Genomic DNA, 23,823 nt, shown 5'->3' with positions numbered 1-23,823 from the left:
TCCTTCAAGATATCAATCATTTTTTTAAGTTTTAAGATCTGTGACTCTGTTATCAAGGCAATCAAGCATTGTTTAATAAATACAGACCCAGGTATTTAGTCCTTGAGCTATTTATCTTATCCCTAGTTTATGAAATAATCACTTGGGGAACTTGGCTCAATTTTCTAACTTGTCTCCAGAGCACACAATGCTCTGATTATACAAGCTCCGTCCCTCCCATGGCAAAAAAGAGACGGTGCCATTCCCAGACACTGGGGAGCCCAACTCCTGCTTAAAAATGGGGTTTCATTACAGGCAAAGGCAAGGGTTCTACCTGGGCTTCCAGGCAAAGCTGCCTCTTCCAGAACAGCCTGTGTGCACGGCCTGATGTAAGAGTCTCTGAAGGGAGTTGTAATCAGGGATTCATCTCCCTCACTGGCCAAGCCCTTCCCATAAATACACTCCTAGGTCCTGCACTTTCATTGCTTGGTCTATGTCGGAGGACTTGGGCAACCCCCTAATATGAGATGAGAGGAACCCCATAGCGATGAGATGAAGACACATTATTCTATTCTGACTCCTAACTTTCCTTCTTACCTCACTTCATTTGACATTCTAAAAAGTTGCAAAGCCTTGTGTTGGGGTTCTTGTCTCCCCACTGTTACCTGACTCAGTTGGTATACCTTTCCATGGGGAGAAATAAAAGAGGGAGAGTTGACATCTTATCTGGCTTTAGATAAGATGGTGGTAATACCAAAATATGGTATTAACTCTAATTTTTGGTTTGTTGCTTTAATCAGTTATGTGATCTCTCAGTTCAGCTGTACAAACAAATACAACAGATAAACTCAGAGAGTGATAAAGTCCTTAGAAAGACTCCACTTAATTGATTCCATGGGTCCCAGAGAGATTGTCTCATAATCACTGGGTACACTTACATATAGTAAGATTCTTGAGCCCTAACCTAACCAACTGAGTGAAAATATTTTTGGGTAGCACTTTATTTTTATTATTTATATTTGAAAAAAACTAGCTAGCTAGTTCTCCCAACGTAGGAGTTGGGAGAAAGAATATAAGCATATGACCAATTAAGAAATCTGGAAGTCATTGTAAATCATGGGGTTAAAATAAGGAGTAATGGAAAGTACTTTAACTATACTCCACCACCAAAGACATGTATGATGTTAAACAAGTGACTTTATTTTATCTTCATACACACACACACACATCATCATCATCATCTTCCCAGGCCTCAGTTGATATATATACACTATATATATATATATACACAATAGAGGGTCTGAATATGACAATCTCCAGGATTCCTTTCCACCATTCAGATGCCCTATCTTCTCAATAGGATACATGTCTCATTATAGATTTCATTTCTATACTTAGGAATAATTAACTAGCTAAGCAGAAGCAGCTATTTTTTCAATGTAGAAACTAAGTCTGTCCTGTATTTTATTGAAAGTCTTAGTTCCTCCCAGTTCATTAAATTTCCAGGGAAGTCTAGCCAGTTAACAACATGCCCACGTTGCACATGCACCATCAGTGCGAGCAGATGTGCATATGGAGGCGGGATGTGTAAGTGTACTAAGGATTGTAGTAAATGTACTTAAGGAGGCAGAGGGTGGTCTTGATAGACATGTTAATCAAACACAAAAGTTAGACTTTCATTGTACAGTAGAGCTTTTTTCATATCTGGTTGCAAGTTTGTTTTCCTAAATTTTCTTTTAACTATCCTTTGCCAGATATTCAAGGGAGCTTCATTGTCATGTAATTAAAGAAATTAAGCCCACTTTCCTAACAGAGTTATTCTTCATTTGTGTGATTGCATTTTCATAAATGAAAAAAAGCTGCTAACAATAGCACATTTCATCTCTGACAGTCTTGCTTTGTTAATTAATGCTCAGCAGCAACCAAAATAATTACATTTTAAAAATTTGCATTGGATTGCTAATCAAGGATATGTTTATAGAAAATAAGGGTTATGTAATTAAACACTGCATTTAAGTATTGCTTCTAATTAGAAGAATGTAGGTAACATAATTTGGAGCCAATATTCTAAAGTGAAAAAATCTTGGGGCTACCTGGCTGTCTTGTCTAGATAAATCAAGATATTTCAGACTTTCTAACATGGAGACTTGCCAACATTCACAACCCACTGAGTCAAAGATTTCTGTAATGTGATTTATCCAAAGATTTCATGCAATTTTGAATGTCCGTTCCCTTTTCTGTATCCTTTAATAAAAAACAGAAGCTTGGTTCAGTCCTCAAAAAATGAGAAGGGATTCAATGGTGTACTTCAGACTTTTTTATTTTCTATTAGAAACCATCTTTATTCATTTGGTCTCTCCTCAGAAGACTGAGATTATTGTCTGCCATCTTTCTTTGCTATATTCACTACATAATAATAATGGCTTCCACCGGACTTTATCCAAAGAATTCCTGTCTCTCTTAGAAGAAAGATAGGTAGACAGACAGACAAATAGATACTTCTATATAAAAGTGTGTGTAGTTTTATAGATGTACACACACATAAGACGTGCCTATTACATATGTAATGGGCATCTTGAGAATTACAACTGGATGACATTGTAAGAAAAGTCTCATTGTAAAGTAACTCTTTATAGCTGCTGTTCTCAAAATTTAACTAAACATAACTTCTTCTATTACTTGTTATGAACAGAATGCCAGAAACTAGCATGTTAAAAATCTACATGTTAAAAAATCTCCCAAGGTGATTATGATATATGTTAGGTTGGAGAAATACTTGTTGGGAAGAAAGGTATTCCTTTATCTATATTTGAGCCAGAAATAATTCTTTCCTCTTTTCTCCTTTCCTATTAGCCAATCCTCCAGTTATGTTATATCTCATGCAGCATAGTAAGTAGTCTGCTTGTAATAACTTTTTCAGAGGAACTCCTAAACAAATGAGGGTTCTGTGGTCTTTTTTCAGACTCAGTCTTCCTAACCATCATTCCTCTTCTTTGGGAGGAAGTCATTCAATATTTTGTCTCCCCCAAAGGGCTTTAGGAAGCATTTTGGGATAGCTGTTGACAGAACAGATGTTGGGATCAGACAGACCTTTGAATCTCGTTGAGGTATATGGCAATATCGCTCAATCTCTGTAAGTCTGATTGTCTTCATTTATAAATGCAATACATAATTGCATGTCACACAAATGTTTAAGAATTAGAATTAAAATTTTACAATTACATCATTTATAAAGAAGTTATCATAGTGTCTAAACCACAGTAAGAACCTGATACTGTTATTATTCTTGATAAACTTAGCCCAGAGTTCTTCAGTTTCCATAGATGTTCCTTGAGGAACAGCACATTGTTAAGTCATTCTCCCAATCCTGACTGTCTAGGGATAAAGCTTGATCATGCTTCTAAAAATTCTGGCATTCATCTTCCTAAATTATTGTCTTGATATAGATAATTGAACTGAGTTCAGAAAACTGTCCATTTGAGAACACGTACTTTGGCAGGAAAAATATAAATGTTAAGATACATTATGTCTATCTTACTGATGCTTCAATCAAAATGAAAGGAATTAATTCACCAGGGAATTTTGCACCAGGGAAATCATAGGGCTCTTAATGTCTCTTAAATCATGAACTGTGAGAATCTGAAGGCCCCTATAAAACAGTACCCAAAAGAAATGCCATGTACACACTCACAAACAAAACTGCATATATTTTCAAAAAGATTCATGGGCTACTTCCATGTACTTCATAGCAGCCCACTGAGGCCCTGATATTGAAATAGCTTACTAGAAATTAACTGTGATTAGAAGCTAAATCATTCTTACATCATTTTCTCCTTGCACAGATAAAGAAGGCTTGAAATTTTAACAACCAGAAATTGCAATTAGAAAGTTTCAGCTCTTATGTGAAATTAGTATTACATCTGCTCCGGTAAGTGGGTGTTTCTACTGTAGACTAGTTACCAGACAAGGATATGCTAGGCCTATCAGACTGTGTTGATATGCATATGACATGCTGGGTAGGAAAGACTTAAGATTTCCACGATTTTTTTTTAACAGTTCGCTTGAGCTCACAGCTTATATACTGAAACTATAAATATACACTGCCCATGTGAACTGCTTGCCTCCACAGGACCTTACTTTCTTCTACTCTGGACCCCTTACCACCAACTTTTAACAATTCATTTTGAATGATCCATGTATGTTGACAATTTCCATTCAAAGCCCATAATCTTAGAAAATGAAGGGATTTGCCAAATAAATAAATAAATAAATACGCAGTCACTCTCCTTCTTGCCTGCGACTACACAGATGTTTCTTTTCACAAACTTTTTCCCTTAGCAAAGAAACAGAGACACCTCTTCACCCAAGGCTGCCCACCTGTGACCATGCAGGCCCCTCTCTTTTAGCAAGCCTGTCCCTTTCAGGGACAGCTCTTTCTAACTGTCTGTGTCTGTGCAATTGTCCTTTATTTTTCTCTCCCTTTAAAATAAACCTGCCTTTTCAAATATAAAAAAAAAAAATGATCTGACCCCTTCCATTTTATTGACAGCTAATTGTGGATTAATATGAAGTTCACATGACTGGGTAATGACTTTGTCCCCTCTTTAGAGAATGTGTGTCTTTTCTTCTATGATAATCTCTTTATTAGGAAGGTAGGAAGGGTAATAGTAATTTACAAGTTTAATCATTTCCTGTAATATAGCATCTGACTTGACATTTAAAGGTTTCTCCCCACATGGCATCAAAGCATAGACTTGAGGACAAAAATAACAACTCTGATTTTTTTCCCCCTCAATATTAAGTATTAGACTATTGGTTAACTCTTACAAGTATGACTATACAACATGAGATTTTTTTCCTCAGTATTAAGTATTAACTCTTACAAGTGTAAAAACAGCATTAAAGACCTTTGAATATCAGAGAATAAAAGTAAATTGGGGGATTTAGAATTTAAATATGGTAAGGGAACTGTAATAAAGATAAATTAATGTATCTAATTTTGGGGTTGTGAAAATTTTTTATTTTGAGCATAAAAACAAAGAGGAAAGTCCTAAAGAAATAGATTAACAAATATATAATGCATATTAACTTCACTGCATTAAAATATTAAGTATAAATAAAATGCAAAGGCAAATGTCAAGCTAACCAAAAGACAAAATGAAGACCAAAAGACAAAATCAAAGTCTCAAATGAACAATCTCATAAGATAAATGGCCAAAAAATATCAGCTGCAAAGCTTCGTTAGTAATGAAATAAAAGTGCGTAAAGATGAGCTACCATTTTCACTCATTAAAACATTTTAAAAATAAAAGTAGCTTTCATAGGGTTTATGAAACTGGCATTTACAAACATATATAGCTCCTGGAGAAATAATATAGTAGAGGTTTTCCAATCAGAAACTTGCCAATGTATCAAAATCATTAACACACGTAAGCCCTTTAACTCAGAAATTCCAATTCTGTGTGTTTATCCTTAGGACATTATTAGAGGTAAAAGCAAATATTTATGCACAAGGGAGTTTATCTAAGCATGATTATATGACTTTAATCAAGCTTCCAATTGTGTAACAGAATATTATGAAAAGATAAAAGTCCTGTTTTTAATTCTAATTCCCTTATGTGTCATATCAACTATAAGACCGGAGTTAGACAATCTGGAAAAATGGATGTTTTATTAACTTGTTGCTTCTAATACTACCTACAAGAAATCCTCTGAACAAAGTCTTTCTTGGCGAGACTGAACAGAAGTGAGAAGCCCTTGTAGCTGAACAGAGGGACAGGGAGAAGAACATAAGTTCTTAAAGGTCAAGGAACACTAACTTCCTTGAGAATAGGCTCTTAATATCCTATAGGGTGTATTTTTTTGAAATGCCTAAGTAATGTGTATTTAAATTCCAACTTTGTAAGATATGGGTGTGCATTAAACTACATGGAGATGTTGACAGGAAGAGAGCTGGGGTTTGTTATTTTTGTAGTTTTCAAAGTTTTCTATTGTAACTGTATTTAGAAAACAATATGTGCCCAAACAAAGCAGGAGAAGCAACCTCAGTAAAGGTGACTAAGGATTCCTGGGCCTTACTTTGCTTCCAGGGCCAGAGCGAAGATGCCAGCGGCTAGGGGTGCGGAGGCTGAGGTGCCCGTGTGGGTCTCTGTGCAGTCGTTGTGCAGGTCAGCGCTCGTCTGGATGGCACCAAGAGGGAAAGAATGAGGAAGAAGATGTGAGAAGTGTGATGCTGTCCCCAGGGGTTAACCATACTCAAGGCCGCATCTGCTCTGAGCAGGAAACTCAGCTGATTCGATCCCCTACTTCCTCCAAACTACAGGCGGATGTTTGCCATCTGCTGATATTTTAGTTCACTCTCCTCTATATGCAACTTGTCTATAATTCTGGCATCAGGATGCCTTTTCTGGGGATGAAGTACTCCCACTATGAATATTTTCTCTTCTGAGATTCCCAAACGAAATGCTGTCTGTAAAAAAGGGACTGTTTCAAAATCACTGTGAATCATGCTGGCCCATTAATCATCAGGTCCATTGTGTTTGGTCTGGCATATTTAGAAATTCTGCTCATGCAAAATTCCCTTTTGCCTTCAGACTGACATTTAATGGCCTTTCTAGCACGAGGATGTAAAGCTCTCCTGGTCTTGGCCGCTTGAACTACTTGCACAACATATGTTAGTGTGTAGCTTGCACCCAGAGTTAATTTGATGCCCATGAATTAGTGTCACATTTGCACTTGGATGAAAATGCTGGGTTTTTTAAATCGAAAGTGTGCTAGACTTAGAGCTATGTTCAAATTTGAAAACTATTACTTAGTAGATGTGTCCCATGGACAAGTCACTTTGTTTTTCCATCTGTGAAACAAGGTTGAAACTTCTTAACTCATCCTCTGAGGCAGAAGTGAGTTACTGGCTGGGAAAGCATTTTTAGACAATATTATTGCATGCAAGGAATTACCCAGGCTAATTTTAGCATAATGGAGAAGTTGCTAAGATTAAGAAAAGCAAGCAAAAAACTTCTAATCAGGCTGCCTTTAGGACTATAGTGCTACTGGTTGAACAAGTAGGTAGGCCAAAGGATTACTAACAAGACACCCACCCAGGCTCCACACTATGGTTTTTAGCTAGAGATTTCAATGTGTGGGAGGGAGGTGTAAAAAAATAATTTGTTCTATTATCACCTCCTTTGGCTTCCCACTTGGAGTTGCTGAGTTTCTCAAGTTATGGTGGCTCTGCTCCTCAGCAGGCTGCGGAAGCAAGGTTGCCCTTTTTACCTGTTGACGCAAGTAAGCCCCCAGAGATGACTGTGCTAAGAAAGGTTTGCGTAAGACAAAGCTGTGTTATTGCAACCATCTCAAATAGAATCCACCAGCTGTCTGACTTACCTAAGGAAGGATCTTTACAAAGATGGAAACATTTCCTTCTATTTCTATGCATAGTAACCCAGATGAGGGGCAGTCTCTGAAATGCTGCTGAACTATGCAATAGGCCATTTTTGAAAAATAGGACCCTATGGGGTCCACAAAAGCTGGGGGCACTGAACACAAGTGGGCACATGTCTGATAAGTTTCTCACAAAGGTGATAATCTATGTCTGCCACAAAGAACCCTGGGTAGAATGAAACTATTATTTCAGGAATTGAAGATATGGCCAGAGATTTTTAAATTGAGACTACAGCTTTACTGTCTAACCTAGAGTAGGTTGCAGAGCCAGGCAGAGTTCCAGAATTGTGATCTTGGAGAAGACAGCAGCTCCGACAATTTTGTTGGGAGGCCACTTGTATGAATTCTACACATATTCCAAGCCCTAATTATTATGGGATTCACCTGCAATTGACCTATTATTTCACTGAAGTTAGGACCTACACACTTTAACAGGTTTTCCTGTTTCAAATCTACACTTTGGGGCTCTAAGTTTTAAAATTAAAAGTGCCTGTCTTACTTTAGTAACATCTTAGAAGATACAGCACCCTACACAACAATAGTGAAGGTAAGGATAAATAAATGGGACTACATCAAGTTAAAGAGCTTCTATACAGCAAAAGAGACATTACAAAAATCAAATAGACATCCCACTCATTGGGAAAAATTTTTCTCACACAAAACTAGCGATAAAGGATTGATCACAAAGATATACAAAGAACTGATGTAACTCAACAAAAGTAAAGTAAACAACCCCATCACAAAATGAGCAGAAGAGCTAAAAAGACACTTCTCCAAAGAGGAAATGCAGATGGCCAACAAGCATATGAAAAAATGTTCAACATCACTTGTAATAAGGGAGATGCAAATTAAAACCACAATGAGATACCACCTCACCCCAGTGAGAATGGCCCATCTTCAAACAACTAGCAACAACAAATTCTGGCGAGGTTGTAGAGAAAAAGGAACTCTCCTGCACTGCTGGTGGGAATGCAAACTAGTACAACCACTATGGAAAACTGTTTGGAGGTTCCTCAAACTGCTAAACATGGAGCTTCCATATGACCCAGCAATCCCACTCCTAGGTATCTACCCAAAAGACACAAAAACACTGATTCAAAAAGACACCTGCACCCCCCTGTTTATTGATGTTTTATTTACAATTGGAAAGACATGGAAACAACCCAAATGCCCAAAAGTAGATGACTGGATTAAAAAGATGTGGTACACATACACAATGGAATATTACTCAGCAACCAACAAAAAGAAACACATGCCTTTTGCAGCAACATGGATGGAGCTGGAAAAGATCATGCTTAGTGAAATGAGCTAGAAAGAAAAGGAAAAATATTGCATAGTTTCACTTGTAGCCGGAGTATAAAGGACCAGGGGAGAAAATAATATGATAATGAACAGCCATCTATCAGAGGCATTTTATGGGGGTTGCATGGGGAATGGGATCAAAAACAGTGGGGAGAGGGAAGTGCACTGGACTATGTTGATGGCTCATGGGTGATAGGAATTGGTGATAGGAAGCTCATGGGGATAACAACTGAGATGGGAAAATGTACAAAATGATGTAAAAATAAACATTAAAAACATGTCTAAGACTGAAAATGTGTAAAAATGCCATAAAGAAAAATAAAAAATTTTCATGAAAAAAAAAGGGGGGCCTGTCTTTGTTCTCCATGCCCCAGAATGGCCCATCAGCAGTGTGCCCTTGAAGGGAAATCCAATAATTGCCCTTGGCGGTCTGACTCATGGAAGTGAAGGCAGATCCCAGCGTGGGCAGGAGATGCTCTCTGAGCAGATAACCTTCCTGAGCTGCTTATTTGGACGCTGAGAAGTTCACCTCCGGGGAAATTTAGACTGTTATTTTCCTGCAGATCGTCTGTTCTCAGGAAACAGAGCTGGTATGTGCTCTTTATTTTTATCATCTGCTAAAGAGCAAGTCAGACCAAATCTCTGCTATTACAGGATCGAGAAGGACCAGGATGACAAAGCCCTGCCATCTCCCTTAAGGCCCTTTGCAGGGAGGCAGCACACAAGTAGACTAGACCTTTGGAGTCTTGTCTGCCGGTAGTGACAGTCTTGGTGATGTCTCAGGACTGAGTTTAAAAATGACAGAGGCAACATTATCTTGGCAGAAGTGTCACTGTCTCGGAGAGAGAAAACTTACCAATAGATGTCAGTCTTTCAATCAAAAAAGTAAAGCATGAGTCTCCTCAACTGAGACATCAAGCTTAAGCAAATTGAATTTACCAAACATGATGACCATGGAATCCTTCTGAGTGCAAGCCACACTCTCCCACCCAAACAGAGTTAGACAAAAGGAACCTACGATTCGCTGGTCCGTGTAATCCCCGCTGCTGTAGGAGGTAGCCAGTGTGGAAGAGCACTTCTCAGCGTACCAGGGAGACAGGCCCTGCTGGGAGGCACTGCTGATGGAGATGGTGTAGATGCTGTCTGTGTACCCATCACAGTCACAGTTATCACCTTGCCGCCCCCCGTTCCCAGAAGCCCAGACGAAGATGGAGCCCTTTCCTTGTCGCCCCTGAAGGAGAAGCCAGAAAATAACCACATCTGTTATTATCGACTGTGGCCACCGTCACACTGCATTAAATCCCCAACACATACACGAACTTCACAGAGACAGTTATTGGAATCTCTTTCCAACACCAGGTCCTTCAGCGGCTATGTGGGAAATCTCTCGATACTGCCTGTCATAAGCCACTGGACTCTGGCTCTGCCTTCTCCATTCCTGGATTCAGTCCTCCTTCATCTGGGTCCTTTCTGTGATAAAGCTGAGCAAGGGCTTTTCTTTCTTTCCTTTATTATGCAGATTCAAAATCTGGCCTTTAGCACTTGCTCATATTTTTCCACTTTTTCCTTGGCTTAAGTCACTGTGCTTGAAATCTTTGAACTTCCGCTCTTTCTTTCTGCTTGAATCTTCTGGCTGACTGATAGAATGACAAAATCAGGCATTATTCAGATCTGCTTTGCAGCTGCATTAAAAAGGACTCTTCGATTGAATGGAACTCGTCAAGGCTACCCTTTCTATGATTTTTCGATTTGTGCTCTCCAAAGTTTCCTACTTTGTTTCATCCTGTGCAGAATAAGGCTTTAGAATCCTAGCAAGAATGCAGTAAACCCAAGAATGCAGTAAACCCAAGCAAGTAGTTACGAAAGGACACATCCCGAATAGTTTTAAAGAAAATGTTCTAAAAGTAATGAATCCCTCATGAATGTCAGAGCCAAACAGGGACATCTCTTAATTTCCTTCCCTCGAAAGAAAATTTAGTTCTTTGGTTATATGTCAAATGTGAGCCAGGACAATCATTCTCCCCATATCAGCTAAGTGCTCTTCCTTGCTCCAAATGGTCATGTCTCATCTCAAGTGGGTCTGTGTTAATCATTTTACCTGTTTAACACCATATTCAAAGGCCTTTTGGGCCAGTCTGCCTGGCCCCTCCACAGTTTTGCCATCATCATTAGGGCCCCAGCTCGCACTATAAATATCCACATGTCCAGGATTGAACCCAATTGAACTGGCCTCAATCGCATCAGTCACAATGCCATCCAGCATTCTTATTCCTGAAAAACAAAACAAATACAGAAGTGGACCTTAGCATGTATGAGTGGTACAATATCCTTAATCTTCATGCTTAAAGGACTTTTAAGAAAGTCACAAAAAGGAGAAACACTGAATGTTCTGTGCCCTAGATGCTACCAGCACCGTAGGAAGTCACTGCTTCTGTAAGCTTCCCTGTCTGACCTTTAGAGATCATGGTATGTACTCTGCAGGTGCCATGGTGTTGTAGGTTACAAATGTGACACCTCCCTGTGCCACACCAATAAACTGAAAATGACAGGATACCTTTCAGAAAGAGCCATCAAATAGCACTCTCTTAAACGCTAGCTCATGATGAAGTGCCTGTTGCTGGAGCTGCACAAAGACTTCTGTATGGGACAACATGCAGCTTGAAAATGTACCCATGATTGAAAACTAGCAAATAGAGAAAGAATTCTTATTTCTAAGCACTGATTAAAAAATAACCCAGAGGCCATTCTTTTATGTATTTGCTAAGAAACATTTTCAAGGAACATGCTTCCTTTTCTTCTAAATAATCTCAAGGATGAAATCATTGCCATGGATTTCACTCCTGAGGGGGCATCATTTCTCATCAGAAATAGGCAGAAGCAATGACTCTTGGTGCTTTCCAACAGCCTGTCACCCATCATCAGACTCATGATTTCAAGAAACAAGAAGACAAAAGCAATTTAGACAGATACAGTCAGCTACTTTTGGCTTCAGGCTGAGAAATACAAAGGAGTGCATAGTGTCATATTTTCATAATATTGTTTACTATGGAACAAAGGTAAAGGAACATGTAATTGACAGGATCAATGAAAAGTCATTAAGTGTAGAAAAAAATTTGAAAATGCATTGAAAAATTCCAGTCTGATTACTAGCACTGTGATCTTGGGAAAGTTGCTTAACTTCTCAGGAACTCAGTTTCTTGAAATGTAAAATGGGGGTGATAACAACTCACATGCACTAAGGGTATTATATGCAACCACCATTCTATAGATCGTAAACTTATGAACTCATCTGGAGCTGTGGCACCCAACAGAGGGTGCTTGCTGCAATCCTACCAATTTTACAGATGCTAAGACTGAAGCCAGAGAAAAACAGTGACTTATCTGTGGTTGTATAGCTTAAAATTGGATAGCCAGAATTTGAACCCAAAAAATCTGGCACCTCAAGCCACCCTGTTAACTTGCACCTGTCATGTGTTGTTAAGAAGTAGTAGACACACTACAGTGCCTACTAAATGTAAATAATCATTCAAAAAACTGCATTTGAGGTTAGACCACCAAGGGGTGGAGTCATGAAAAAAATCATTGGACCTGGAATCAGAAATCTTGTCTTTTATATCCATATTGTCACAAACAGCCTGAAGTCCTTGTTTAATTCCTCTTCTACAAAATGAATAGATCAGACCATCCTCTCATGAACTATAGCTGTTCATCACGGCTAGAAAGGTAAATTCTTCTAGATGATTATGTAATTTGTGCTTTTGCCTTCATTTCTTTCAATTAACTTTAAAGATACTAATGTCATAGGAACCAGGAATGGCATTGAAAATCTAAGAATGGACTCTACCAGCAGAGAATGCATTATATATGTCAGGGTGTTTTTTTCATTTTTATTTGTTTCTAAAAGAGAAAGCATAACCAAATTCAAGATATACTTACACAGAGTTTAAAGCAATATTACCATCATTGACATGTTCTACAATTGATCTGTTTTTGTGGTTCATACTTTTTGAAAACAAAATAAACTCCAAGTTGATAGCATAGCCTTGAAAGCCTGAGAGAGGAGTAAGCATGAGGAGGAGAGACAGTCATTCTGTTCTCTGAGCCCCTGCAGAATTCTCGTCACCTTTCTCCAATGGAACATAGACTATCTAAATACCTTTTCTTTGGGTTCATCCAACTCCAACTGAAGACAGCAGGAAGGGGGGGGGGGAGAGTGTCCCTTGAACCCTCCCTGTCTTGATACAGGTTAGTTGTGCTCAAGGACACAGCTCCTGTCCACTTATCTCCTCTCTCTCCAGTTTCCAGTGAACTCACCTTCCCTCCCTGCTTTAGGTCTAAAGATGGTAGCATCTGCCTACACTTTTTGGGCTTTGTCAGTTACCGTTTTAACTTATAAATAATTCCTTTAATAAATTGTCCTGAGGGAACCTACATGTTTCCCCATAAAAACACTGACTAAAGCAATTAGAGCTTCTATTTTCTTGCTATCAAAGATAACCTGAGGTTCCTTAATTTAACACATATGTATTCTTTTTATTTTTAAAAAACTGTGCTATGAAATGAAGGACTGCAGAATTGAGAGTCGGGGAATGTCTTTGACTAAATTTACCTCCTCCTTCTGTTCCCTTAGCAAGCTCTCAATAACAAACCCTTCTAAATCAGAACACAGAGAAATTAGATTTGCTTCAAAAGCTATTCAACATTTCCAGTTTTTTCCCCCACAAAGAAGCAAGGGCTATATTCAGTTATCATCTGCTAGGAATCCAGATTCATTGATTTGTTTGCAAATCACAGTCAAATTCTGCAGCAAATTTTGCATAGAGTTCATTGCTTCCTCTGGTTGTTGAAAGTCCCTCATCCCTACCTCATTTATGCTGAATGACAAAAGTGTCAAATTAAAGGGCAAAACTGGGTCTTCTTGATGGTGCTGGGAACTAAAGTCTCAGTACCATGAAGCTATGGCAGCCCCTGCAGCATGCATTTGACCCCCAGCTCACTCACATGGTGCAGCAGACTTTCCTATCTCACCCGCTGTCTCCTCAGCAGTGTATTTCAGTAGATCCACCTGTTCTGCTCCCCACTGTCTCTTGTGCATTATCTCCCCCCTCCACCCCACACCTTTGCCTACATCCCAGCTCTTGTATGCATAAATAAATAAAAAATCTAAAAAAAAAAGTATAAAATAATAAAATTGCAAAACTGCCATAATAGCCCTCATCTTTACCTCCAACTTTGGAATTATATGCAATTCCAACCCCGCACTTGTGATTATTTGCTTGCATGGCAATTTCTCCTGCACATCTGGTCCCATGTCTGAGGATTAAAAAATAGGAATTACAAAACATAAACGAGAACAAATATTTGTTTCACATAGGAATTCATAGTGCATAGATAGATATATTAACAACTGGTCAGTCTTGTTACTGCTTTTCTTCCTGTCAGTCTTAGATGCAGAATAAGATGAGATGACAAGCAAGCCCTGGGGCTAAAGGGGGTAAATACAAATTCTCTTTTTGCCACCAACTAGTGGTATGACCTTGGGTAGGCTATTTGCCCTCAAAGGGTTGTGACATCACACGAGATAGTGCCAGTAGAACATTTTCAAACAGTGGCTGGTATATAGTAAGAACCCAGGCAATATTAACTATTGACACTAATATGAGCAACTTTGTCACTTTCAGAAACCATTTCAAAGAAATGGGCTCTGACTCCATCCTTGTTGGTGATCAGGTAGCTTCTTGCATCACCCCCTTCTAGTGACTTCTTTGGGTAGATCATCCTGGACCAGTCCTAGTAGGATATGATGTAATATATTTTCATCTCAAGCCCTATTCTCCTCCTCTAACCATATACAAGAACTTGAAACAGTTGAGGGTTTTCTGGTACTGGGAAGAGCTTGAGATTTTTAACCTCACACTACAAGTTAACTGGAAAATCAGTATGCTCCTGCAACTCTGACTGGGGCCAGAAGCCTTAAAAAGACTGGTTCTGTAATCAGGCAAAGGTGATAACTGATGATTTCAGAGTATTTGAGGAGAAATTTAACTGCTAAAACAGAGCAAAGTCCACCATTAAAGCATAAATTCTGAAATTCTGGCGATAACAGTTATCTTTTTCCACTACTTCCCTGATCTCAGGAGGGTTTATAAGTCAAGAACACGTTCATGTGAATTTTCTTCATGACTTTTTTCCATTATGGAAACACTGGGGAGCAGTGTGAAGGCTGTGTGTACCTTGGAGGAACCAATGACCAAATATAGTGACATAGAAGAAAAGAAAAGGAAAAAAGGTTAGTTTTAAGCAATTTTGTTAGCCAGCTGCCACTGCCACAGACATAGAGGATAGCCTGGCATGGAATATAGAAATTTGAAATTGACTGTGACACCCCAAATAATTCTGTTTTACTTATACATTTTCCCCAAAGTACTAAAGACAATTCCCTGGTCCCTTTTCACTAAATATATTCCTGCTTCTTGATGTTAATACTGGATAGGAAGTCAGAACAATAAAATTATCTTTCATTTGGAGTCTTCTACAGTGCAGTTGATATCTTTTTCCTTTTTGTCTTTAGCAAAAAGGAAGTGGCCCTCCCTAACTCCTTGTGAGTTTTTCCTGAGGCTCCTTCACCTAAAGAGTTTTCAAGGATTATGCAGATTCTGGAGAATAGAACTTGTTTTCCCCTCTGGAATCTTGAGCTTTAAGTTCACAGTGTGAGCCCTGTGGATCTCCTGCCAGGAAAGATTCTCCTAGAATGAAGCTCAGTGGAGGTGAACAGCTCTAGGACTTGGGGCCAGAATAGTCAGTGTCCTGAAGGTATATTATCTGGGCTCCAGGAACTTCTAATGCTCATTCATCTCTTGGGTGAAATTATTTTTTAAACCCCTCATTAATGAATCTTCAAGTTACGATTCTCTCATTTGCAACAGCAGCTGCCTGGCAATACCTGATTCTCTTAGTTGTGTGCATGCTGGAAATAGACAAAACTTCTTATGCTCCTTTGGTGAATTAACTCTCTTTGCTTCTATAGGAGAAAGTCAGTTCTATTGCCTAGCAAATGTGCTCCTGGAAGTCAGCACCACTTGTATTTCCATTTATTCAGGTGACAAGACCCAGGATAATAAAGAATTCAGTGCAAAGTCTCCAGCCTGTGCCAATCAACCTTGTTGGCAAACTTCATCAGCAGCTGTATCTCTGTCCTACAAGTGATGTGATGTGACATAACCTATTCTTTCTCTCTCCTTTCACACTCAGGACTATGTTCTAGAAAGGTGGTAGGATCATGATATAAAGTTGGGTTGATATTTTTTCTCTTCTTATTATCACCTCCTCCACACCTTAAGAATAAGGGATCACTTTATCAAGTGGCTCTATGTCATTCTTTGCAGGTCTGGCACTTCTTTCCCCTATTTTCCTTAAATCAAGCTCTAATATAAAAGAATCTTCTTTTATCATAGAACAATGGTAGTAGCTGGCTTTTAAACAAATGGATTTTAACTAATTATTCCACAGGATAGCTTAAAGAGTACTATTCTACTGGTTAAAATATCCTTGTCACACATCTATTTAAGTAGGAAAATAATCTGTAATTGTTATAAATGCAGATTCATGCCAGCTTAATGGTAAGAGTTACCTGCATATGAAGATTTTTTTATTTGGTGAAAACTTCTTTTGATTTGCAGAGTATTCAAATGAAGCTTCTGTTACTATCATTTGCATCATAATAAGAACAGCAGCAACACAGATAAATTGCAAAGATTATAGGCCAAGACAAAATGGGGCTTTCATTTTCCAAACCTAAAGGATTTATGTCTGATAACAAGCTAGAAGGGCAATATTTTGATAAATGATAGTGGTGTTACTTTCTCACTGATAGTCAAGAGGACCCTGAGAGGTAGTAGCTTATTGTGTAATTTTCAAATAGTAGATTCTAAATTGGATCAGCAAATTGACTTGTCTCTGCTTTGCTCCTATCAGATGCGTATAGAGAGTGAAGTTTCTATGGGAATAGGCTAAAAAGTAGTTGATTTTCCAGAGATTCAGGGGCCAGGCCTTGAACTGGGGAGTTGGTAAGTGTGTTGTGGCTATGAGAAGGAGCTGTGGAGATTTGTTTTCTTGTTCATAGATTTTTCTTTTCAAGACTAACATCAAGCATGTTGCTAACAGTAAATGATTCTTAGTGGAACAGAGGCTCAATTTTTTACTCTTTATGCTCCAAACATTCTTTCTAGAGTTATAAATATTCAGTAACACTTGAAAAGAGACTTTCACAATAGTAAAAGAAAGTTTAATTGAAATATTCTATAAGCAAAATGAAAGTCAAAATAGAAGCTCTAGTTTATGTTTTTCAAGCAGCAAAATATTGTGGTATGGACAGTGTACATGAAGATTTTCTGAGAAATGAAGTGTAGATCATATTTACAGTATTTTTTTTTTCAAATTAGATGAAAGCATTTTGAAGACCTGTTCCGACCAAATCCACATTTACTCACTTGTTCTCATTTGTGGGATCATATCTGGGAAATGGATCATGGTCATTATCATTAAAATCGTAGCTAGCCTCTGGATCCTAAAAAGACATCAAAAATAATACTGTAGCATCATTTGAAAAGTATCACCTCCTCCTATCCTGGCTGACAGTTAAAAAGTCTCTATTTCAGAGTTTCAGGTCCAGTCACTAGTCATTATCCTCACAGACTAGACAGATATGATGTACACAGCAAAGCAAGCCAGCATCCAGTTCTTACTGAATGCTACCAAACCTATAGCTCAAAGAATCTGCAAGGCCAAAGTTCATTTAGTTCAAAAACCTCATTTTTAAAATAGAAATTTGAGGCTTTGGGAAGCTGAAAGACTCAACTAAGCTATAAAGCTACTTAATGACGCTTTGGCAGTCATCTTTATAATGTGTACAGGTTTAAAGAGGAGAATGTTGGGTGCTGTAGATCTAAAGTGATCTCCTCCAGCCTCCACAGGTGCACCAATTATTGAGTTAATTTAAAGGTCCACCCCTGTTTTTCCAACCAGACGGCTCCACTTAAACTTATTCCATATAGGAACCCCATCAACCTTTACTTGTTACTTTTCTATTTCTTCCAATAATTCATACTCTTGCTAACCTTTTTCTTTCCCTTCCCTTTGCTCTTTAACTACGGAATGTTGGATGGGTGGAAGGATAAGAGAAAAGCAAAAAATAATCTTAAAGAGAAATTGCTAATCTATGATGGAGAACTTCATGAACAATTAAGGAATTCATTTTCATTTAGAATTTTCCCATTTCTAGTAAACTTTTCATTTCTCAGCTTGCCATCTTTGTACTGTGTGGTGAGCACTCTTGATTTTAATGGAAGAAATCATATTCATGTAACTTTACAACATCAGAGAAAGTAACCCATAGGGATAGGAAAAAGAAGACCGTGGATATGACCTCAGGTGTCAGACTTGATTTAATTGTCTTATTACCCCAAAGACAGAGTGACACAGAGACTGAATAACTATTAATAATTTGGTTGGTGTAGATATCTACCCTCAGCCCCAAGGCACATGCTTTTTGTATATTCCTTGGCGCCACTGAATTCTTTCAATTCTCACTGGTACAAAACATGTTTCTATGGTTGATGAGAAGATGAAGTAAAACCTTGTTCCATCATTTGGAGAGCCAAGTTAACAGACAGTCTTCAACGGATGGAAAAAGAGCTCTAATTGTGTGTCTATACAGACGATTCCTAAGTGGCAGTGATGAGAGGGCCCAGACTCACATAGTTGGCATAAATGTCTGTGTGGTTCCACTCCAAGCCATCATCCAATACAGTGATAACAATTCCTTTGCCTGTGATGCCTTTTTGCCAAACAGGTATCACATGGAGATCCAGCTTGGGCAAGGCAGCAGTCATCCTGGTATCTTGCTGGTGAAGAAAAGCAAAGAAGCATTGAATAAACACACACACACACATACACACACACACGATTTTCTTACAGCAAATTGATAACTGAAGTTACATTCTGGAGAGCCACCTTCCCTTTGTTGGGGTCACTCTTGAGAAGAAGGCAACTAGGTAAAATGAAAATAAAGTTGAGAGTAGGGCCAAGTGAGTCATCAGAGTGCTGTTCTTCTCCCAATTGTTCCAATGGAAAATCACTCAGAAGGATGAATCACCCTGTGCCCCTTCTCTTTCCACTATGAGGCTTTGAAAAAGTTTGTCCCTAAGTTTCTTTCATTTATAATTACATGGTCAAGCTTTTCATCTACCGAAGCTTTATTTGATGTTCTATGTTTCCATCTTACTGAATATCCTGAGCTTACGTTGTCATGCTGAACCTATTTATGTTTCCTGTTTCACAGTCATTCATAAATGCTTTATGACTTTTTTGAAAGAAAAAAAATCATAACTTGCAGTGCTTGGGGAAACGTTGCCTTACCAATACTCATAATTTTCCAATATGACTGCTTTAAGAAATAAGTATCAGGGAGAGAAACTTGGAGTTTTCATTTTCATATAACTAAGCTGATTGTTAGGAGACTGTATGGGGAAAAGTTTGTCCCTAAGTTTCTTAAGTGTGCCACTTAAACTAAGTGTCAAGAAGAACTGAGTGATTTACCTGTGCTCCTCTGCACAGGTAGGAACATATCAACAAGCATTTTAGAGCGATGCATTAGAAGAATGTCAGGCATCGGTGAAGAGGTCAATAAGAAATTTATAAATGAGATCAATAAAAAATATCAATATATGGTTTTCCCCCTGGCTGATGGCTGACATTCTTCAGAAAGAGGTACGGGAAAACAATAACTTGACAGGCCAATGTGAGACAGTATCACAGATTTTTTGGCCAAAGTCAGAGAAGGAGGTCTTTGTGCTGGTCACAAGAATGATTATAGAGTGTGGTTATTAGGAATATGGCTTGTAGAGCCATACTAGTAACCATGTGATTTTGGAAAGTTACTCAAATTGCCAATATCTGTTTCTTTATCTGTTGAATGGGCACAATTATTTTATCGAAACATAATGCAATAATTAAATGAATGAATTCATATCAGACAAAATAGTATTTGGCACACAGTCACACATAAATGTTTATTAATAAGCCTCTTCTGTTGAAGTGAGCCAGGACTGTGCCACTTAAACTAAGTGTCAAGAAGAACTGATGTCTTTTATCATTCATTATGTAACAAGGATGCCTAAGCTTAGCTTAAATCATCACAGAAAATTCTTTTTTGTAATATTCTCAACAAAAAACACTTCTGTTAACCCATATTACTTTTATAGAGGATTGATATTAAAACAGAATAGAGAACACTGCAGGCAACTGGGAAAAAAATCAGAATTTTGCCACTCCAATAAGAATTTTGTAACTGTCTTAAAGATAGAAAGGCTTACAAGTCTGCAAATAGACTTTGCTTATTTCCTTTCTTAGCCTACTTCAGAAATTTTTACCTGTAGCATGCATGTGAGCAATGTCACTTAGGGCTGTTCTTACTGAATCATGTTTACTGTACTCTGGGAGTGCCTTAAGGGTGTTCAAGAATAACTTTGACTAAGTGTGATTTTTTTTTTCATAAGTATTGTTTTGGATCCATTAACTTGTAAGACATGATTCATCTGTACTTACTCCAGATGAGCTTAAGGAGACAAAGAGGCAACAACACCTCTTCTATTAGCAGCTCAAAATCTGTGTTTCAGACACTCATATTAAACAGAAGATTCAGATCATGAAAGGTCCCATTCTCCCTAGTCTCCAGATAACATAGTCCTCTGATGAATTCTTCATTACTAAAAAAAAATGCACTGTATAAATGTAACTAGAGAAACAACCCACATCCCACACAGTCCTTCTGCAGGTACTTACCAAGTACCATTGCTGATTCCACATTGGATCATTGAAGAGATTTAGTGCTGAGTCTCTTAGAACTGAACGTTTACTTCTCTCTTTTTCATACTGTTGTTCAGCCCATATCACCTACACGAATTTCATACCAAGAAAATTGACAGTCAAATAGCCATCCATATGTGATGGTTTTCCTTCTAACTAGCTCCAATACCCTCTCCAGCAGAGTGTAGGCATAGCTACAATGATTTTGTTTCACTACAGATCAAACTGACAGCTAATTGAGAAGAAAGGCTGGGCCCTGGGGGCCATCAACATTTCCTCTACTACATACAGTGTATCTCTAGGGGAAGGAGAAGCAGTCAGTGATTACAGTGGAAGGAATTCAGCTTGCTTTCATGAGCAAATAGACCATCACATCCATCTTTGTATTCATATTTCAAGACTCCAGACCTGAGAATTTGTCCACTTTCATAGACTAAATCAATAACCTAGGATTCCACATATTGCTACTCTGGTGCTCATTTAACTTAACTTCTTTTTCTTTGTATGCAAAAGGCAGAAACTTCAAATGTTACACAATATGAGAAAAGTACTGTCTTTGAGGATTCAAAATTCTGGCTTCCCGTGCTGCAGCCTCCTGCTTACGAGTGTTTAATATGAGAAACAGATCCAAAGTGATGAATGAGCACTACTGACCATGTACACTTGCCATTAATTTAGTCTCATGTATTATGCAAAGAGATCTGACAATACAAAAATTACCTTCTCCACATTTATGGCTTAATCCTATTATATTGAAGGCTCTGAGAGGTAAGGGGCTGCCTTGTGGTTATATTCATTATGAGATAATACCATGCTCTTATTTCCTGGGCAACATGATTATTTCTTACCCAAAAATTATCCTCTCTGTTGCATGCAGGATGACAGTCCAGTGTGTGGTGGGATATTGTTAGTGTGAGAGTATTCGTGAGTCAGATCCAAAAATAATTTGCAACTAAAGGATAAAACCATCTTGGATTTCCAATTAGAAATATACCGCAAACCTATTATAAACATTGGGAGGGATTTGAGAGCTAGAAATTAGTCACTATAATTTACTTTTAAAGTGCCTATGTTTCCAAGCTTAATTGTTTTAGCTTAAAATACCTCATTGCTTGGAATATACTGCCTGTCATCTGAGCTGGTCTTTGGAAGCTCACTGCTAGGGACCAAGTACTAAGCCTTGAGAGAGAGAGAATCACTTATACTTAGAGATTTCATTAACAGACTTGTAAAGACAGCATATTGCTACACTTCAGAGGGCTAATTTGAAAGAATATTATTCCCATCACAAATAAAAGGAGCAATAAAATTAAAATCAAAAGTAATTTTTAAAAAATGGAATGTAAGATGAGGCACTCTGCCATCCAATCAGATAAACATCCAATTATTGGCAACAGTGTTATGATTATATCATTAATTTCAAATCCAGTATTAATCTCTGGAAGAATACACAAAATAGAATAGAGCAAATTGGTGGTGTCTTTCTATTATATACCTGATAGGGATCGTGTGCTTAATTTTAATGGTAGATAACCTATTTAATCTGGAAAGATCATTGAAATTACCTAATATAAACTTCTACTGCAAGCTTCTATGATTTCTAGGATTTTTCCTAAAAGAAAATTATTCTGGGAACTACTCCCCTCCCTCCAACCAAGATTTCTAATTCTGTGCTCTGTACAAGCTGCATCTTCACCTTACCTCACCCCCCAAAATCCCAAAGAACACCTGTTCCCCCTTTGTTTCCCTGCCCCCATTCCACTCATATTCCACAATCTAGTCAGAGGCCAAAGGAAGGGACGGAGTAGTTAAGATGGATCCCTACCAAAGTATTTTAGGGAGCAGAGCGCTCTGGATGGGGGCAGGTGAGGGATACCCAAAGGGGTATACCTTTTTCATAGAGGGACACAAACTCCCTTGTTAGGAAGTGATGCTAGAGTGTAAATTCTTAACTCTTTTTCTTTATGTCTTAATATTTCTCCCTGAATAAACTATTAAGGAGACGTGTAAAGACTAGAACTGAGCCATCTGCTCATTTTAGTGAGATACTTGGAGTAACAATAGTAATAGGTATTTTCTACTCTGTCTAGCTTTCTCCTGTGAACATGACAGGGAGGTTATCTTGACTCTTGTGTGTTAATCTCAGGCATGCTTTTAGGCAGCTACACTTGTTTTTTGTTTTGTCTAAGGACTGAGTTTAGTCAGAGTGCTGTAAATTGTCATCCTTTTCAGAGTGTAGATACAATGAATGAGTCTTTTGTCTTGGGATGGTTAAGGCAAGACCTCACAGGACAAGAAATTTTCAAAATAATACCCAGGGCCTTTGACTGGGCTTCCCACATCTGGCTTGAATAAAAGCCAGTAGAGGATATAAATGAACTGGAGGTTGCCATTAACCATCCAGTCAGAGCACTTTTCAGTTTGTTTGGCTGTGGTTGCTTCTTTAGCAATTGAACACTAGTAATCAATCATTCCTGCCCTCATAACTTGTCTTCTTTTTCATTTTCTATAATTTTATCAGGTGCAGAACAAATAAAAATAGCAAATTGTTCTGCAGGTTTCATGAATTACATGTACTTTCAACTGTTCTATCACTTTCTGTCTCTTAAGCTTTTTTTTTTTTTTAATTTTCTGAGAAGCTAACTAACTCTATGTATCATCAAACTGCCATACTCCCTAGGGTATCTGAACAGCACAAACTATAATATAAGTCCAGGCAAGATAAATTTCCATGAAAAATTACACATTCTTGAGAAAAGACAACATTTATGTAAATTGCAATGCTTCCAATATAGTCTAAATTTATACTGATGTTTGTCAACCTTGAAACAGAATTCACAAACCAGTGGCTATATTGTGCTGTCAAATTGTCCCCATACTATTACCTATGTTCATTGTAGACATTTCCTAATCATTGAATATGTAAGGAAGCATTTACCTTATGAAGACATAAAATTAAAGGCCTGCCATTCTCCATAGTGGAATGCTTTACAGTTACTCTGTAATTAAATGAGGATTCATATATTGTATTTCTTTGGGCTCCTCACACTGGGTATTAAAGTGCTTGGTACATAACAGATATATCATAGAAGGCTGTTGATAGATTGTATTATCAAACATTTTTGATAGCGTTATCACTTGATTTTTCAATATTCACTTTCATGCTCTTAGTTTGGACTATGAGCTGACATTTTATGTGCATAATATATATCAGCACATTGACATTATATATATATA

The 23,823-nt window shown here is 38.0% G+C and overlaps 1 protein-coding gene across 1 annotated transcript in view; it reads right to left on the bottom strand.

Moving 5' to 3' along the window:
- The window catches only part of PCSK1 (proprotein convertase subtilisin/kexin type 1), a 38,852-nt gene that overhangs the window by 10,896 nt on the left and 4,133 nt on the right, over positions 1 to 23,823 (bottom strand). Inside the window, exons 2-8 of the mRNA XM_004678422.2 lie at positions 20,563 to 20,673; positions 18,477 to 18,623; positions 17,211 to 17,287; positions 13,946 to 14,034; positions 10,820 to 10,992; positions 9,740 to 9,952; positions 6,058 to 6,158 (exon numbers count right to left, since the gene is read on the bottom strand). Of these exons, the coding sequence (XP_004678479.1) occupies positions 6,058 to 6,158; positions 9,740 to 9,952; positions 10,820 to 10,992; positions 13,946 to 14,034; positions 17,211 to 17,287; positions 18,477 to 18,623; positions 20,563 to 20,673 (911 nt within the window). The remainder of the gene's footprint in view (positions 1 to 6,057; positions 6,159 to 9,739; positions 9,953 to 10,819; positions 10,993 to 13,945; positions 14,035 to 17,210; positions 17,288 to 18,476; positions 18,624 to 20,562; positions 20,674 to 23,823) is intronic.

The sequence above is a fragment of the Condylura cristata genome, unplaced genomic scaffold (genome assembly GCF_000260355.1).
Source record: "Condylura cristata isolate star-nosed mole 26May11 unplaced genomic scaffold, ConCri1.0 scaffold00007, whole genome shotgun sequence".
Lineage (NCBI taxonomy): Eukaryota > Metazoa > Chordata > Mammalia > Eulipotyphla > Talpidae > Condylura > Condylura cristata.
The sequence above is the reverse complement of the archived record's forward strand: the minus strand, read 5'-3'. Positions and strand labels throughout refer to the sequence as shown.